This window comes from Hipposideros armiger, unplaced genomic scaffold, assembly GCF_001890085.2.
Source record: "Hipposideros armiger isolate ML-2016 unplaced genomic scaffold, ASM189008v1 scaffold_602, whole genome shotgun sequence".
NCBI classification, from domain to species: Eukaryota; Metazoa; Chordata; class Mammalia; order Chiroptera; family Hipposideridae; genus Hipposideros; species Hipposideros armiger.
The window spans coordinates 913,532-933,493 of record NW_017731952.1 but is presented as its reverse complement, the minus strand read 5'-3'; the positions used below and the strand labels follow the sequence as shown (position 1 = coordinate 933,493).

The following is a 19,962-nucleotide window of genomic DNA, read 5'->3' as shown; positions in this document are numbered from 1 at the left end:
AGCACAATGATGGTGCCAACTTGGGCCAGTGAAGCAGCGTCCTCCACAACTAGACTGAAGAACAAAAGGATAGCAACTTGTCTGTTCCCCTTCCCTTCATTCCCCAATGAAAATCTTTAAAAAAAAAAAAAGGCTGAAGAATCCAACTAGAAAATAAAATATATATTAAATTAAAAAAAAAAAGTAATTTCCAACATTCTTCTGAGAAACTTTTTTTTGACATTCCTTTAAAAGATCTTGTTTATCAAAATCCAATGCAAATAATGGAAGCTCTGCCATGGAACACAGCTTGCCCTGATAAAAAAGCACCAGCCAGCAGAGCGGTCCATGGAGCAAACCAGACCCACCATCCCGCCCAGTAACCTTGCTCTTCGATCTCTTATTATGACAAATTTCACTTTCCAGAATTATTTTGGAGCAAATTCCATATATATAATTTTATAAATATTTTAGTATGAAATATTTAACCCTCTGTCGCGTGCAACTGATCTTACAGATTCACTGCATACAAATTTTCAAATATCTAAGTTAACTTACGAATCATGACTCATCGCTTCCATATCTTCTTCCTCTACCGTAACCTACTGCCACTCATGTTTGTGACTTAGTACAGTAAAGACATATTTCATTGCGGTATCTTTGTGTGCAATGAATCTGTGAGATCAATTGCGCCTGATGGGGGGTTAAAATTATTTTTAAAAGTCCTTTAAAAATAAAAATATGGACTCTTAAAAAAAGTAACTCCAACCAACTACACTTAAATAAATAAAATAACCCTAATGCTATTATAGCTAAAAAAAAAATCAACCTATGAATTTATTTCTAAGTGAACACTGAAGTATACACTGAAAATACTTGCCAAAATAAGTAGTTCAGTAATAGCTGTATTACTTATCCAGTTAGATTCTAAAATAAGTTTTACTGGATATTTCAAAGGCCAATAGTATAAAAATATGAAATCTGTGGCATAACAAAAAGACAGCAATTGCTGCAAAATCTACCCTTCCAGCTTGGTTAGAAATAATGACTATAGTAAAAAATGTTAGTATTTCCTTGTGTCTCAACACATATGTTATATCTTAATCCATGTTCCTAAAACCAAATCTGTTCCACAGTATTAGAAAGAAAAGTTTGAATGCTGTGCATTTATTTTAAAGGGACATCAAAATTTCATCTGCCCAATGACTACACATGTAAGTTCTTTCTTTTTTTTTTTTTTAAAGTTGCCACCAACCCAATATAGCAGAATTTAGCATATAGGATCCTTAATATTGAAACTTAAACAAATTGTAATTATCCACTTTTGTGGACTAAAAATTATTTTAAGGCAACAAAAAACTTTAAATTACAGAATTGTTAGATTCTATACCAAAAAATTCAGGAAAATGAAAGGCCTTGAAGACTGTTATTGTAAGAAAAAAAGAAATTAAGAAAGGGACTTCTTATAGTTAAAAATCAGTAACTTCTTTAAGTTTCATGCATCAATTAAATGTAAAAATAAAACATTTCTAATGAAAACAGAAATAAAAGCCTTAAAAGTTAAGAATTCTTAATGTTAATAGCTTACTCTTCTCATGGTCTGAGAGATTTTATGATGAATGCTTTAATCACACACATCACTAAGGATAGAACACTGAGTGTTAATTTTGAAATTATCTTTTGTAAAGGGTGGCACTAACAGAATGTCAACAGAGAGACAAACTAGGTACTTATTTCTTTAAAGTCAGATTTAGCATTTTTGGGGTTTAAAAAAAACCTTAAAATATACTTAAAACAAATTATTTCTTCTATTTCTTTCTAATGCCTAAACTATACCATAAGCCCAAACTGATTCTTAATAAAACTGTTTTTAAAAAACATTGGAAGGGCCAGCCCAGTGTCTCAGTTGGTTAAGAGCTCGCTCAAGAGTTTGAGCTCTGAGCAACAGCGGTTCGATGCCTGGCCCGAGCTGAGCTGCCGCTGAGCTGCCAAAAGGTGGCAGGATGGCTCAGCTAAAAAACAAACAAACAAACAAACAAAAAAACCAACATTGGCAGTATCTATCAAAGATAGATATAAAAATCTAAGTTAAGAGATTAAATATAAAACAACTAAAGTTTTATTCACTTTAGTAACTCACACAAGGATAAAATTAACATTGGGATTCAAAACCTTTAAGAAGGGACACAATTATATTTTAGTTATTTTCTACTTAACACTAAAATATATTTAATATAAGAAAGAGTACTCTAAGTTACTGTTATATGTTCATTTGGTCTTAAAATTAGTTTAAGGGGAAAGTGTAAATATTTCTATAGTGGGAAACCGCAACACTGGTCTCATTTTTAAACTTTCATCCCACTAAGAAAAATAAAATAAAATAAAATAAAAAATACACATTTGAACAAGTGAAAGTCAACATCTTAGTTATACTAGATAAGTGCCAGACCTATGGGCTTGAAATTATATTTCATTAGCATTTGGAACTTTCTAAAAGACCAAACATGGAAGAATATGCTTCTATGATAATCTATCTCAACACTGTTTTTTGGGTTTTTTTTGTTACAATCAATCCAATTGCCAGTTGAATACAATACAAATCAACTGGCACATATTCTGGGCTTGCCAAAGTCACAAATGATCAGAAATCTATTATTTTGCTTCATAATAGATTAAGATTATGACTACGCCTTTTCTCTTGATAATTTGCAAACGCTACTCGACAGGTAATTCACACAGAACCAGAGCATTATTACTTACATCGTCACTCTGCTGGGCTTCTTGCATTACAAATTCTCGGACCATGGATGGACTAAATTCTACTAGATAAGAAAATATATCTGTAGCAGCTGATCTGACTTGTAAATCATCCATGCCCTGATAAAAGGAAAAAGAGGTTACTTAGAGACTGTTAACAAAAGTTATGCTTGTGTTTTCCTTGTCTTTTCCAAATTTATGTACACCTCTAACTTTTTGGATTTAATTGCACTAGAATCAAAATATATACCCTCTCCATTCTTTCCTTCCTTTGCATTCACAAATATTAAAAACTTTTAGGCAGCTCAATGATTACTTTCAGTCAGATTTTTACTAGCACAAAGATAAATATTCAGAGAACTTAAATATAAGAATCAGTGCAGGATTATAAAGCAATGACTTACAAATGCAGTAACAAAGTTTTTTTTTTTTTGGGGGGGGGCGGCATGGTGGGAGTGGAGGGAAGAGTTCTTGATTTAATTATATGCAAAAATGTGAACATGTCTCCTAGTTAAAACTTCAAAACCTTCCAGAATCTGTCTTTGGTCCTGGATTTGCCAGTTACTTACACCTTAATAACTGTTTCTCTCTTTAATGACTCTCCTAATAGGGGATGCTTCTAAAAACATTTTGGGTATTTTTACTCTTTTCCACAACTTAGTTTTCTAAGGTAGTGATCCTGAATGCTTTTTTCCCTTCAACACATGAAGGATACATGATTTGTAAGTTACAAAATCTCCAGGTGATTCTGAAAACATTCCCTTAACTTCGTAGATCTCTCAATGTGTAGTCCAGAGATCCTGGTGAGGGGTCTAAGACTTTTCAGGAAATGTATGAGAATAAAACTAGTTTCATAATAACAAATAATACTAAGGCATTATTAGCCTTTTTCACTTTCATTCTATCACAAGTATAGTGGGTTTCTCCAGAGGCTATAAGACATGTGATATCACAACAAATTAAAACACAGAAGCTGCTATGAGACTCTAGCTATTAAACCAGACATTAAAGGGATTGGCAAAAAAAGTTAAACAATGCCACTCTTCTCATGAAATATTTTTGTTTTGGAAAAATTATTTTTTCCTAACAGTTATATCATTTATGTTAACACATATGGGTTATTATTTTAAAATCAATTAAATACTTGAAAAATTTCTCGGTTTTTATTTTTCATATAATAAATGCCAATGGATAAAATTCATAAACAAAAATATGAGAACCACTGCCTTAACCTCATATTGTAGCATGAGGCTCTTTGGTTCAGTTTGCCCTCAATCCACTCAATGCTTAAAAAGGAAAGATATTTTGTTAAGTTTTTATGTAACACACTTAATATTGTTACAGAAGAGAAAATAATTTTGTAATAACGTGGGATTTTCATTTACCTGAAGCCACACTATATCAAGTGATTACATACTAACATTACAAATTTAAGTTAATAAAAACCTGAAGACTGAAAATACTCTTGTAGTAATTCACTATCAAGTGATCATATCTTAAATTATAAAATTCAATATGCATTACTATAATACTTTCTATCCTTAATATTAATCTATTACAAATTCACAATTTAAAAAACATGAAAAAAAGCTGTATAGTTACCATTACAATTTCAAGAGCAGGAAGAATCCCCAACTTTGCCAAAGTTTTGAAAAATGCATCCCTGTTTTGAGGTTGTAATGTCTGAGAAAATGCACAAAATTCCTTGAAAAAATTAACCTGTAATGTTAGAAAGCACAGTGAGACGTGGACACACATAAAAGTAAACTTGTGGCACACATGATCAACCAGTGTGGAATTCACCTTTCTCAAGGACCTTGACTTTTCAGAGAATCCTGGCTCCTTAAAACCTACATTAAAGAATCTATTAGAAACTAGACTCCCATTAAAAGTAAACCTTGCATTATTTCTCAAATATTGAACAATTAAGTCTAAACACACTACACATTATGTGTGGAGTCTTAGATGGCATACATGCACATACACTAATATATATTATTCAATTTATGATTAAGGTGTAAAAATATCACGTAAGGCAGATATTTTGAATTTGAGCACAAGTTTCACAGTAGCCATGCTATAATAAACAGTTGCTGAGTTTCCAGGGAGCCTTCAGAAGTATGATTTACATTTTAAAAACTGCAAAGGACATTACAGATTCCCTAGTGTAAAGGACTAATTTCCTAAATGAAAAAACTTAGTAGGCTATTAATAAAGAACTACAACAAACGTGACTTGGCAGATTTTAAGTCAGTAATCTTTCATTATTTCTTAAAACCCAAATACTGATTATAATGTTTAAAAAAATGACAAACTGCTGGTAGACACCAATCAGTTTTCTTTCTCCAAAGCATGGTTTATATTTCAAAACACATTCAAAAGAAAAAAACACTTCCAAGAAGCAATTATTTATCATTCATTTATTTAAGAAGCATTCTCATCACTTATTTAAAAAGAAAAGCATCTTTATAGTGTGAACGTCTACAATCATGAAAATGTATGAGTTTGTAGTTCTGCCTTAACATGAACCACATATCTGATTTTGGAATTTGTAAGGCACAGCATTTTCCTCACTGGGGAAAAAACCCACATCAAAATATCTTTAAGAAATTTCTAAAATACACAAAACAGTAAGTTTAAGCAACTTTGAGAGTAATCATTTATAATTTAAGCATATATCTTTCATCTCATCCTAATTATAAAAAGTTCTCTCTTACATTAACAAATTCAATATCAAAAGCCTGTATGCCAAAAGATAAGCACTCTTTAAGGGTTTGAATTTCAAGAATACGTAACTTACCAATTCACGCCGTTTATCATCATCGGTAGCCTCATCTGTTAATTGTGCAAACACTTCAGATAAAAACTTTTCATCTTCCTACATGAGAAAAAATAATTACTAAGAAATACTAACTAAAATATAAAATACTAACAAAAGTATAAAGTTACACTCATTTATATGATCTACACAAATTATAATTCCAGGGTATATTCACGCTATAATTTTCGAAACCTGATGGCATCATTCAATATTAGTTACAAATATATGAATATTTCATTTAACCAGAAACCTTAACTATAAAGAACTCTCTGGAAAACAAACATTGATGTCCTAGAAGTCATGCATGAAAACTCATTTATTTACTTTAACTTAGAGCCTCTCTAGCGCCTCTCAGGTTTTATTTACTCTTAATTTAAACATAATTCAAATAAATTAGAAGATCTCATCATCGGTCCATAGCAGATTAGAAAAATTACAAATATAGAACAGGGGCAGCAGTAAAGGAGGCTGAATTCTCGCAGATAAAAATAAAAAGCCTTTTAAAATATACAAACTCATGAAATATAATAATCTAGTGACATTTGTTATAGATTCTTACATCTTCTGTGGTGCCCAAGGATATAATTCAACAAAAAACTACAATAACTGCTTTTCATACTGATAACTCTGAGGTTTAAAAGACAGGTACGTGTTAATTTCTCTAAGTACTCTTTAAAAGGACAAACAGAAAAACATAAAAGAGTATATACTGCATGATCTTATTTTTAACATAAATTTGTGTCTAAAGTCTAGAAGAGATGAACATTAAAATGTTAATTATCATCTTTTGGCGACAGATTATGAGTGGATGTTTTTGCTTATCTATAGTTTCCAATTTTCTATAATAAGCATGTAGTATTAAATTATAAAGAAAAAAATTGACATAAATGTTGAAATCCACTTTAGAGATTTCCATCAACACCTACTAAAAGAAAAAATTGTGCTTTTAAAATTTTCAAATATCTCCAAAATTCACTTTTATGAAATACGGTTTGTATTAATTTTAATTAAAGTAGCATGTTCTAAAAATGTTTGTAATAGTGATAGCTGCATGGCTGATAATAAAATCAAACCATGACAATGTACAGGATATATCTCAAATACCTGCCCTTCTTACTATAGATCATCTATGAAGCAGTATCAAATCCCTTAAAGACTTTCTGAATAAGATGGTGTGTGTGTGTGTGTGTGTGTGTGTGTGTGTGTGTGTATGAAAAAATAAATGAATGAAAACCACTAGGTATGATCATGGAGAATATAACATGCTCTCCCACTATATATCCACTGGTGCTACTCAAAGACACAGCACTGAGCGATAACCCGTCATTAATCTGACTCAGAATGGTGCTTCTTTTGTTATTTATTTTGACTCCTTTTGGATCTTTATGCACTGTGGCCTGAACCATCCATTTTCTGAGAAAGTTCAACTTCAGATGTAATCAATCATCTTTTACTCAAATCACTTTTTCAAATTCTTTTCATCTGAATATTTTAGGTTTTGGTGAATAAGTATACATTTACCTCCATTATACCCTTTAATAAATTTTTATCTTCCTGCATCTCTCCCAGATTAAATCTTCCATTTCTGTCTAAAGATTTTTAACTGTTTAAAAATATTTTCATACGAAAATAGTTCCAGTTCTTGATAAACACTATTTCCCATTTAGTTTCTTTTTATGTGATTCATTATTTGCATGCTGACAGAACTACATAAAGTATTAATAGAGGCAATTTCAAGTACTATCTAGTCTGCTAGGAGAATGCTTTGACTTCTAGGTTTTTTTCCTCCCCCCGATTTCTAATATTATTCTTGATAATATTCTACAAAAGTGCTCTGTTCCGATGTACATATTAAGGAAGCAACTGATTGACAGCTTAAAATCTATCATAAATATGGTTGGAATATTTTCCTCTAAATCTCTAGTTCTCCAAGCTATTAACTAGTCTCTAGATCACTTACAGTCATACACACAAACCCAAAAAACCAAAACCCAGAACCCATTCACCATTTTTAGAATCACATAAACACAGAAATTCAGAACTAGATCAGGCTTTAAGAGAGTACCTAGAGATTGCCTAGTTCAATTTTAAATTTCACTGAGACTGAGATACAAACAGTGGACTTACCTGAGGATAGCTAGTGACAAAGAGATGGATTTAGAATCCAAGTCTCCTGCATAATGAGATTTCTGTCACTCCCACCAGATAAAATAAACTACAGGACAGATTCCTAAGTAGTTCAAAGTCATGAAACAAACCAAAGTGATACACACACACACACACACACACACACACACACACACACACACACACGAACATGCGAATGGGACATAATAAGATAAAATTTAATGTTAAATCCTACACTTGGTTCCCAAAACCTCTAAAACAAAATGAAGAGCTGTATTGTTACAAACAGTTGTTTTCTTAAAGGTGTTCAAAGATTTTACATATTTAATTAGTAATTGGGATGAAAAATTAGATAATTCTCTTTCAATGCTGAAATCTTGATATATGCAAAATACGTAAAAAACGAACTAAATCGCTGATCCTATGGGGTTTGTTTTTAGCTCAACTCTTATCTATGGAATAGTGGAAATTTATGTTATATGTTAAAATGTCAATATTTGAGATACCTGTCCTCTATCATTTCTAGTGAAGGGAGAAGTTAAAAATTGTTCTGAAAAGGATCTTAATCTGTAGCTGTCTGTGCGGAAATAACCTCACTATATTGGCTTTTAGGAATTTGTAAAACATATTTAAGTATATGTCTCAATTCTGAGCACAAGGAATTTTGAATTGCAATTATTAATAGAAAATTCAAGTCAACTAAAATCTTATGCCCCTATCGTGTTTAAGAGAATCTCAACATGTTTTAGAGTACATACTAGGAGCCAGTGACCACTCTAAATGCGTTCATATAACTTCTCAGCTAATTAACCTAATTTAGGCTAGCACTACCTCATTTTGGTCCAGTTAGACAAAATTCTTACATTTTCACTTGCCTTATGTAACTCATGCAACAGCAGGTTAACACTCATTTCACAAGCTACAGATATGCATACTACAATAGTTAGCCAGAAGGGCATCTGGAAATACCGAATACCTAGCCACAAAATTTTTACATGGAGATCTGAGAGTTGGGCTTTAGGAAATAAGCCTTTAGAGGCCAATGGCCATAATCTTAATTACTTTCTTTTCACACTGTTGAAAACTGAATTCAGCATCATGTAAGAGATACTAAAGTGGTAAACCCTAGATAAACAACAGGTAGTTCACAATATCTGGCTATTTCATTAAATGCATTTCATCGACCAGAAATGAGCAAGATTATTTTAAAGCTACACTTGATTTATATAATTATAGCCTTCACAGATAAATTTATGACAAAATATATAAAATGACATACAGAGTGTTACAAATATTATAAATTAATTTGCATAATTTATTTTTTAAAACAAACACACTGATTTACTAGGTTTTGGCAACCCTTCTTAATTCAAAAGCAGTCATTTGAAAGCTACACTTCAGCTTCTGTCACTGGGTCCTTTACATCAACTATATTGAATGTGGGTCTATTTCTAATCTCCTGAGTGCAACTGTTTTTCTGTTAGGAAGTGAAATGGCACCCTGAATTGCACTGTATCATTTATAAAAAGCAGGTCCCATGTATTGTTAATGAAAAGTAATGTGTAAATCTAACTTTCCTGACACTTACTTTTGTGGAATAACAGAAAACTGCTACGTGAAAAAATGAACTGGAGAAGTAAACACTATTCAAAAAGTATACCAATAATAGGTGAATAATGGTTGCAAGTATCATAAAATGGGGTCTTATAACTTTTTGGTCTCAGGAACACTCTTAACTCTTAAAAATTAGTGAGGGACCCAAAGAGCGTTTATTATCTGGGTTATGTTTACCAATATTTACCATACTTAAAACTGAGACATTTAAAAACACTTATTAATTTGTTTTAAAAATAAGCTATTATATGTGTATGTACATATTTTTTATGAGAACTTTTTTAAAATTTTAAAAAATTTTTAAAATTTTTTTAAATTTTAAAAAATTTAGACCCAAATTTTAAAAAATGTAGAAAGAGTGGCTCTGTTTTACATTTTTACGAATCTCTTTAATGTGTGGCTTAAGAGAAGACAGCTAGATTCTCTTATCTTCTTCAGCATTCAGTCAGTTGTGATAAGTTGTTTTGGTTGAAATATAATAAAGAAAATATAGCCTTACACTGATATGCTGCTGGAAAAAGGAAAAACCTCACAAACTTCTCTAAAAGGCTCTAGGGACCCATAGACCATACTTGAGAACCACTATACAAAGTACACAGTAGCTGCTCAATAAACTTAGTGACGCATAGGGAAATAACCAAGACAGTTACATAGAAAACTGTGCATATTGTATACTATCACAAGTAAAGCAAACTCTTCAAAATCATGTTTACTACATTGTTAAAAAGAGTATAAAGGATTAACACATAATCAACATGATATGAAACTCCTATTTTACAACTCAACGAGACAGAATAAAATCAACCTCACATAGCAAAGAATTTGACTAATTATCCTTTCCTAAAAATTATTGACTATTTCTCAATCCTGGCTGGATATCTAAATTATTTGGGAAGCTTTAAGCACACAGTTATACTACCCCAGTAATAACTAGGTCTCACAAAATGGAATAACAGAAATTTTTAAAAATAGCTGCTTCTGTTTGGGATGATGAAAAAGTTCTGGAAATAGAGGTGGGTGATGGGTATATAATACTGTGACTGTTCTTAAATGTTATAAATGATACATTTAAAGGTTAAAATGGTGAATTTTGTCACGTATACTCTACCACAATTTTTAAAAAGCAAAAAAATAAAAAGTTAAAAAACAACTCAGCTACACCATAGGACACTTAAAAATATAAAAGGTCACATTAAAAAATTATTCTCCTTCAGAAGTCATGACGTAAACAAAAGAAATCTTTCAAAACAAGGATTGAATAGCAGCTTATACTATTAAGGAAACTAAGTATATGAACACAGAATTGTGAAGAACACCTTAGTTTACTTACCTGCAACATGCTGACTATCTCAACTTTGTTGAAGAAAATAAAAGACGTAAGAGTAGAAAGAAAATTCTCTTCAAAAACAGAAGGTGTAGGCAAAATGATGTCCTGAATGTACTGTACCCTGTAAGTCTGATGTATTTTTTGCCTTAGTTCAGAGTCTGTTATTGGTATAACTTCTTTAAACTTTGCAGTTTTGGTCAGGAATTCTCTATGCCTTTTTGGCTGAGCCAAAGCAGGGTCATATTCAAGGCATCCCACAACATCCATGATACACTCATCAGAAAACATTACTTCAAACAGAGTTGCCTTATTTAGGAATAAGATTCCTCTAATAATTTCATACAAATGGTGTAAGCCTTCAGTGTTTTCTAGGTTCTCACAAGCTTGGAACAGCTGCAGTAGTTTTTTAATATAGCCTTCATTTTCCAAGGCCAGAGCCAGCTTTTCCCTACGGATAGGTGAGGAGAGAACTGAGGTAACTAAGTCAGCAATCTCTTCAAGTTTACTGAGTTCACATGTGGGCAGGTCAATCAGATGACTGGTTTCAGGCATTTCTTCAAATCGTTCTTCTTCTGACTCATCAATGAGGTCCTGTGTGACTTCCACTGATGGATCCTTACCTTGAACCTAAAAATATCCAAGGACAGAGGGTTACCTTAAAATATAAAATAATTCAAAATTTTGGAAATCATATCGACCATTGAATTTAAGTAAAAATACCTCACACAGAATCAATACTAGTAATACAATCATTGTTAATTAAAACTGAAGTTTAGAGGGGGGAAATACACCCAGTCTAGAGTCACTTATTTGAGTCTAAGTCAGAGAGAAATTCACCTCTAATTTTCTTATAACTTAAGGTTAACTGATTCCTGATAACCTGACTATTTCAGCTGATGTTCGGCAGATTTGTGATGTTAAATTATGTAATCACCATGTAAAGTTGCTTAATAATTGTACTATACCTGGTATTTTTTAATTTTGCAGAAGGTAACTTTTCTCTAGGTTCCTAAAATCACTACGTATGACTTTTAAAACACCATTACATTGGCCTGACAAGGACATTACTAAGTTTAAACCAAATGAAAAACCCAACTCCTTGTACATTCAAGAGTAAGAAAATAAGATTTCCTCAAATTATTTTTGAAATTCACTTTCAGAAAAATATTTGATTTTGCATGAGCCTGAAACTGCTCTAAAAAAGTCTATTTTATTAATAGCATTCGTTTAACATCTGTGATAAAGCCTCCAAGTTCTAATATCTAGATAAAGATCACAACATAATGAATAAAGAACTATTTTATGATTCAGGTTGATAGCTCGAAAAAAAGCATGGCTATAAATTTTCTATGACAAATTCCTCTATTTAACATTAAAAATGTTTAAAACTTTGCTTTTCATAAAAATTTTCTAATTCCTAACACAAAAGTGCAATTATCCTCTTTTCCACTTCAAAACACTCCAAATATCCTGAATACAAAAAAAAAATTCCACAAATTTCCAAATTCACCAAAGCAACACAAGAAAAAATATCTAAGAGCTTAGAGAAAAAGTAGACAGGTATACTGATGCACACAAAATAATTGTTTTTTCCTAGAGGGATGAGGGAACTTCCTTTACTTCTGAGTTATCAATCAAGTAGCTGGGCTTAGGGAGACTGACATAAATATACGGAAAGTATAAGCAACAAGTTCAAATGAGATAAAATGCAATGGAAATTCAGAGGAAGGGAAAGTCCTTAAGGTCCCAGAGAAAGGAGTGGGGAGAGGAGAGAATATAAGGAAGGAATCATAAAAGCAGTGGCATTTGAGACCTTAAGTAGGCTTTCAAAGATGAGTAAGAGTAAGAGAAGGGATAAAGGTACTCAAAGTGCCAGAGGAACAGCACAGGGGCAGAGAGATGGAAATACGTGACATGCATATGGCAAAGAGCAAAACTAGAAACGTAGACTGAAGCCCAACCATGGAATGTCAAGCTAAAACACTTGGATTTTTGTGCAGGGACGTGAATGTGCAGGACTGTTCTTTACAAAGTTTACCTGGTTATCAGTTGTATGGGATAAATTTAAGAACACAGATAAATCAGGGTGTCATTTCAAAGTGTACACGAACAACTGAGTTTGGATAGTAATGGTGGGACAGATGAGGGCTAGCTACAGAAGAGAGAAGGAAGCACAAATTACCCCATTGTTTTAAACCTGTCATTAGGAAGGTTATGGCTCATTTAACAAAAACTGGGAACATGGGATTCACTTTTATTGAGTTTGAGTGTTTGAATATCCAGCTGACAACTAAATATGGGGGCCTACTACTCAAGGAAAAGAATAGGACAGAAGATAGAGATTTGGTATTAGGGCAACAGTTAAAATCAGAAGACTCTGATAGTAACCAGAGAAAAGTACAGTGTGAGGTGGGGAAGAAACAGGACAAAGAATCAGAGGTTATAATAAAGGAAGACTGAGGGAATCAGAGCAGTTAACTTACCCTTCAAATGAATACAGTTTGCATACGTTTAAGAATAAAAGTACAGTTCCAGAAGCATTCACTAGGTTATGGTTTATTTATTTCAGTGTTATCTAGTATTAATCCTTAGAGGCTTCCTGGATTCTCTCCTAAACTTAACTTTCATTGATTTGATCTGTCCAATCTCATATCAACCCAAGTGTGTGTCTATTTAGTTGTCAGTAGTGCTGTCCACCAAGTATTTCTGGTTCTCTCCCTTTGGTGGCACATAAGCTCTTTGCCTCCTGAAGTTAGATGTAGCTGTGTGACTTGCTTTGGTCAATGAAATGTGAGCAAACCATGTATAACTCCTGGGCAGAAACTTTTAAAAGCCAGTACTCTGATTTGCCACTTTTCTTTCCCACTTTGCAAGGATCTTGGAAGCATTAATATGAACTATCAACCTGGGTGGTTCCTGAATGGCTCTGATGAGCACAGTTCCTTCCCCTCCAATCCCGCCCCTCACTGGTCAAATAGCATCAGAAAAGAACTGTTTGACAAGCCACTGAAATTTTAGGATTTTGCTAGTACAATATAATCTGACTTTAACATCCTTAAAGTCAGTCAACTAACTATGCTGAATAGGTTCATAATATACCCATACTATCAATAAGGTTCTCAATGAAAATCTCTATTTTCCACACTCCTAGTCCCTTACAGCTTTTTCTTTTTTCCCTTTTCAAGTGTTAAACACTATTACTTTCCTCTTTAAGTCTCAGAAGACTTTATTTCCTTTGAAAAGAAGAGGCCATCAGTACTCAACTTTCTCTAACATTCTTCTCCATCTCACAACTTACCGTCACACATTTCATGTGTTTCAAAGAAAATGTCTCTATCATTTTCTGAGGTTAAAATTTACTACATATGTACTTTTGACTTTAAAAGCTCCAAAGATATCAATTATCTTAGCTCTTGTTTTTGTAACTTCTGCCTCTCCAATGGTTCTTTTTGTTCTATCATTCACCATTCTTCTATGATAGTTAACTGTTCTCTGAGATCAAACGTTTTCAGAGGAGTTCTACTTTCTCATTATAAGGGGTTAAAAACTGACTAAGTAAAATAGTTTTTATTGAAATTGGAACTGTTTTTCCAAAAGTCAGCAATGACCTCCCAGAACTGAAAAATAAAACATAATGTATGGTTCTGTGGAATACCATGCTGTTAGGTACAATAAACTAAATGCATATTCAGCAACACGCATATATCTTAAAAGTATAGTACTGAGTTGTGCAGTAAACAATTAATCTTGCTGAACCATTAGAGTGGCCAAATTTAAAATCTCTTCCAAAGGTGGGAAAGTCTGGGTAAAAATCAATGACAAATGGGGAGGAGAAATAGTAACTGAGGGCAAAGGAATGAATACATAGGTAAAGCAATGAGGGAAATCCAATTAACACTGGTGCCTCAAGAAAGGCTCAGAGTAAGAGATGCTATTCTCTTAGCTTACGTACACCAGATGCCTGGAAGGGTGAAGTCATATGTTTACCAAGAACACCATTGCTCTTAGAACTTGACAAGGTCAAATGGGGGCCTGTAAATAAACTTGATGAGTGACACTACTGTGGGAAACATTTGGTCATACAATATGATGATGAACTGAATCAACTGTTAATGAGTAAGTGGGATTCTAGTAATGTGCCAGTATCTATTGATTCTTACTTTTCAGGCTACATCTACCACCATACTGCAATATGGTAGAACACTGGCATTGTTGATTCAACTACCTTATGTACATAAGCCTTATTATAATACTGACATTGATGATCAATTATATCGGGAGATTGAGTTAAAGACTCCTCAGCATGTAATGTTGATAGAAAATGACTAGCCTGAGGAAAAAGTGGATTTTGTTAACTATCAACTAATTTCTATACTAAACAGTTCTATACAAGTTCATCATAAAGTACAAACTGCAGTTCATCAAGGAGGGAAATGAGTAATCAAATTACTGGTTTTACAGGACAGAGTAGTTGTTTCTTTAAATCTGTCTTTATCCCAGACTGGCGCCTCTAAAAATTGGACATATTCATACTGATACTATTGCTCTGTCATATAAATGCTATACTAAATGTAGATACTTAGTCAAATACGGTTATTCTGCTGTTGTAAGAATCTTGGCCAAGGGCAAGGGGTGGCCTTTGCAGTAAAGGATTAATGTTGTCCAGAGAAAGGTTTGGCCTTTGCGTAGCTCCTTAGAGGTAACTTCTAGCCACTGTGAACATGCTGTCTGATAAATGTGTTTTTGTTCACTTGGAACTTGGCCTTAGGCTATGCCACATATTCCCTGTGGTTTATGGTGGAAGTCAAGCTCTAGAAGTGCTGGAAGCTAAACGCAGCTATGTCGGCAGTCAGCCTGCTTCTATGATTGACCCCCAACGAAATGCTGGACACAAAGGTTTGGGTAAGCTTCTCTGGTTAGCAATATTTTGTACGTGCTGCCATACTTCCTTGCTGAAAATAGTAAGTGCTGTGTGTGTGGCTATCCTGAGAGAAAACTGAAAGTTCATGCCTGAAACTATCCTACAGACTCTGCCTTGTGAGCCTCTTCCCATTAATAATTTTCATCTGTATTATTTTGCTGTAATAATCTGAAGCCATGATTATAACAGTTTTGTAGAATTCTGTAAGTCTTTCTGGTGAATTAAGAGAACCTAATTGTAGTCTTGGGGACTCCTAAATTACAGGAGTCAAAAGAGTAAGAACCAAATTTCAGCAAAAATTTCTAGGACAGATGTACAAAGTCTTCAAGAATATATGTATATCCAAGAACATACATTAAACAGTAGGAGGGTAGAAATGGCACAAGGTATAACCTAATATGCTGATCACCACAAAATATTATCCACCATATAAATTTATGTTCTAGCATATATATAAAACAACCTAGTTCTGAAAAAGAAGTTTGTCTTCTGTTTTATTCATTCATTCTTTAAATATATACCGAGTACACACACAACATGTACAGTTGCCATGCTGGTATGAGAGGAGGGATGCATACAAAATAAAATATTACTTTTCAGGAATTTATAACAAGAAGTTTTTATATACTATTGGTACTCTGAACAGCCTTGTAAATATTAAAGTTATCTTTCTTTTATTTTTTAACTTTCATATTGTTTATTGTGCTTTCATTATTTTCACGGCCCAGGTTATTCCATACTTCATGGATGAACACATGATTTAAGTTTAGTGAATTAAGAGTAGGACAGCAAGTATTTGTGGACTGCTATGTAAAGTCTGCAGTAGCGTTCATTTTTAGGTCTTACATCTCACTATACAGAAAACTCTGCAAACAGAAAATTCAAACTCAATCCCTGGAGAGCACATTAAAAAAAAAAAAAAAGGGTGAAAATTAGGACTTTCTTATCACCACCTAATTTCCAGGTTAAAAACAGGCAAAACCAAAGGTGAAACAATAAAACAATTTAGATTGTATTCTATGTATATTATACAAACTAAAGCAAAATCATATTTACTTAGTGTTTTCAGCTGTTCAACTGGAATTCTTCTATTTAATAATGTATATTAATAATACTCTAGCAATACATGACGCATAGTAATATATGAAGTAGGAAAGAAAGAAACCATCTACTCCCAGTTAAGAAAAGTTTAGTGATTAGAGCCATACATCAAATAAGCTTTATATGGAATCAGAAGGGCCACATAACACTTTCTCAGTTCACTTGATTATAGTGTGTGGCGCTGTTATTGAGAGGACCAAGGAAAAAAATAACTGTAGTCAGATGCATAAAACTAACTAAAGAACCTGCAGTCATAAGAATCACTAGAGAACAAAGCTGATGTAAATGAAAATGACAATAGTAAAAAAAACACTATAATAGAATATCACATGAGGCAACCACTGGAGGAAACAGTGATCTCCATTTACAGAGAATGGTAGTTAAAGTGAATGTTATGATTAATTTAAAATCCAGTTACCAACTGTCACAGAGAAGATTTACCTAAGGGGACATAGCTATTAAATGTAATATGGGGGGCCAGCCGAGTGGCTCAGTTGGTTAAGAGCTCGCTCAAGAGTGTGACCTCTGAGCAACAGCGGTTTGATTCCCAGCTCAAGCTGAGCTGCCAACAGGTGGCAGGATGGCTCAGCTAAAAAAAAAAAAAAAAAGTAATATGGAATCTTGAACGGGATCCTGAAACACAAAAAGGACACTAGGTTTTAAGCTGATGATATCTGAAGAAAGAATGGACTTTAGCTAATAATAATGTGTGAATAATAATGAATAATAATAAATGTATATTAGTTCATTAATTGTGACAAGTATATCATACTAATAATGTAAGATGCTAATAACAGGGGAATCTGGGGGAGGAGATGTCAGGGAAGGAAGTATATATTATAGAAACTCGCCCTATATTTCCTGCTCGTATTTTCTGTAAATTTGAAACTTCTAAAAAAAAGACTTCATTAAAAAAATTTCCAGTTACTTGAGAGTTACCACCTATCCTGTATCCTGCTAAACTCTTAAGTTCTTCATGAGTTGAAGTCATGAGCACTTCGATCATTAGTGTCAGGTACACAGTTTTCACAAACATTAGGCAAACAGGTGACCAAATATTAAAAATCTAGAAGCCTTAGGACATAATTATTTAATTTTTTTGTTTTTGAAATATCTTGATATTTTGCAGGGTATTAATTATGAATATATGTTATCAAAATCTAAAGTGGTAAACAAAATGATAAATTTATTTTTAATTTTAAGGAAAAGAATTTGCTCTAAGATATAATTTCCAGGTTAGGTTACCAAAATCTCACGTTAAGACATTATCCCTCCACATTATAATACACTTCTTTTAGGTAAAAAGAAAAAAAAAAATCAAGAATGCATACAAATGTTAAGTATTATTCAAAGAAACTTACCTGACAAATTTTTTCCCAGATTTCATCACAGCCAGCTTTTTCCTGAAAACTTAGAGCCAGATCATAGTTTTCAGCTTCTGACCAAACAATTAATGTATCCTGTTTAAAAACAAAGATTTCTACATCATCACACTAGAAAAGTAACTATGAAGTATAAAAATTAAACAGAAAACAGCATAGCAATACTTCCTGTTAAGTTCAATAAATGTACATGTGACATCATATACTTTATCCTTTGAAACTAGTAACATACTATTGGCAATGAAATAATAGCTTTGGTACTAAAAATGACACTGAGTAATTTTCTAAAACAAAAAGTATTAAAACAGGTTAGCAGGCTCTGGCTCATGTTACCAAGATGTTTATTGGAAAATCTAGCCATTCTTGGCCAAACTGTAAGTAGACATTCTAATCATCTATTTCCTATTATTTCTAGAAAGTCAGCTGTTCTACTCACTACCTACCTACCACCTAAAAGTTGATTTTTCCCTTTAAGCTGGTTGTCAACTGGTTGCAAATAAGGCTAACAGCTGAAAATACCTTTAGGTTTAACCCTTTCTATTTTTGCCTTATTTATTTATTTATTTATAAATCTGGAAAAACCTTCAGGATTTTAAGGAATGCAAAACAATAGTGAAATAAAGATACTCACTTTATTTGTATTACTAATAGCAGCTAGCTCAGCAGCGTATTGTTGTAAAAAATTAGTAACCCCATGTTCAGGTAAGTGCTTTCCCAGAATATCCTTAATTATACCCCTATCAAAAGGTTAGTTATGCTTTTAGGAAAAAGTTGACAACCCCTTTATTAAAAACTAAAGTTTGGGTTTAAATTAACACACACGTTTAAACACTAAAATCACTGAAACACTAAAATGAAATGAAAAACTTTTTAGGATACATAACAAAAGTTTAATATGGCTAAAACTTTGATTTTCAAAAGAATACATATTTGAATTTATACCCTAATTATCAAAAATATAATCTATAAAAACAAATTATATTTAGTAATTGCTCACCTGACCTTATATTAAATAATAAAACTAAAAGTGAGCCCCAGATTAATAAAGACAAAGTCTTCAAAATAAAAACATTTCAGTATTTTGGTAGTTCTAGCCAGTAAATGAAAAATATCCTTTTATTATTCCAGGCCCCAGACAAATCCTTATTTGCTGTGTAATCAGGTAAGAACAGTTGAAAACTTGTTTTCTAGCTTCTGCCTGGCCATGCATGCTTCTTGGAAGGGAAATTTGCCACCAGGTATTCTAAAATTTTATCAGGTCACTGTTTTGTTTAAAAACTTTCAGTGGCTCCCACTATCTACAGAAGAGGCTATAAAATCTTAAAAAAAAAAAAAAAAAAAGAAATTTTTACAAACAAAATTTACTAAAAATCTCCACGTAAACAAAAAAGATAAAAAGAGTGCTACTTAGAGTAAGGCACTAGGGGACCCACTCAGGCTCTGCGTACTTTCTTCAGCCCCTGAGTCATCATTTTAGAGCCTTCCTCAAAACAGCTTCATGAACAGTGATCTCCAAAACTTTTTTTAATGGTGTGCCTCAAATTACTACTTATACAGTAAGTTCCCAACTTACAAACGAGTTCTGTTTTGGGAGAACATTCGTAAGTCAGATTCGTTCGTTAAGTCCGACAAAGTGAGTCTTATACACCTCTGACACAAATATACCATGTAAAGCCAGAACGAGTGACGTCTACCATCTTTTTGACTCAGTTCAATTTCTCAATTCATTTCACTTCTGTTTCCATGGTTATTGCTTTGTACTTCCTAGCAGTCCCCTCCACATCACCACTGCTTTCCCTCTTGCTTCTGGACATCCTGGGCTCTGATTGAGCACTGTACCAGTGTACACTATCGCACTGTACAGTAAGCACACAGCAGCACAACTGTGACAATGTCCGGCAGACACGTGAGCTACTTCCGTGATTTGTTCGCA

General features: G+C 33.0%; 1 protein-coding gene across 2 annotated transcripts in view; it reads right to left on the bottom strand.

Annotated features, from left to right (window-relative positions):
* PPP4R3B (protein phosphatase 4 regulatory subunit 3B) overlaps window positions 1–19,962 on the bottom strand; it is a 55,810-nt gene that overhangs the window by 26,365 nt on the left and 9,483 nt on the right. For both annotated transcript variants that reach the window (XM_019624704.1, XM_019624705.1), the window contains exons 3-7: window positions 18,009–18,107; window positions 10,629–11,252; window positions 5,537–5,614; window positions 4,339–4,455; window positions 2,740–2,856 (exon numbers count right to left, since the gene is read on the bottom strand). In XM_019624704.1, the coding sequence (XP_019480249.1) occupies window positions 2,740–2,856; window positions 4,339–4,455; window positions 5,537–5,614; window positions 10,629–11,252; window positions 18,009–18,107 (1,035 nt within the window). The remainder of the gene's footprint in view (window positions 1–2,739; window positions 2,857–4,338; window positions 4,456–5,536; window positions 5,615–10,628; window positions 11,253–18,008; window positions 18,108–19,962) is intronic.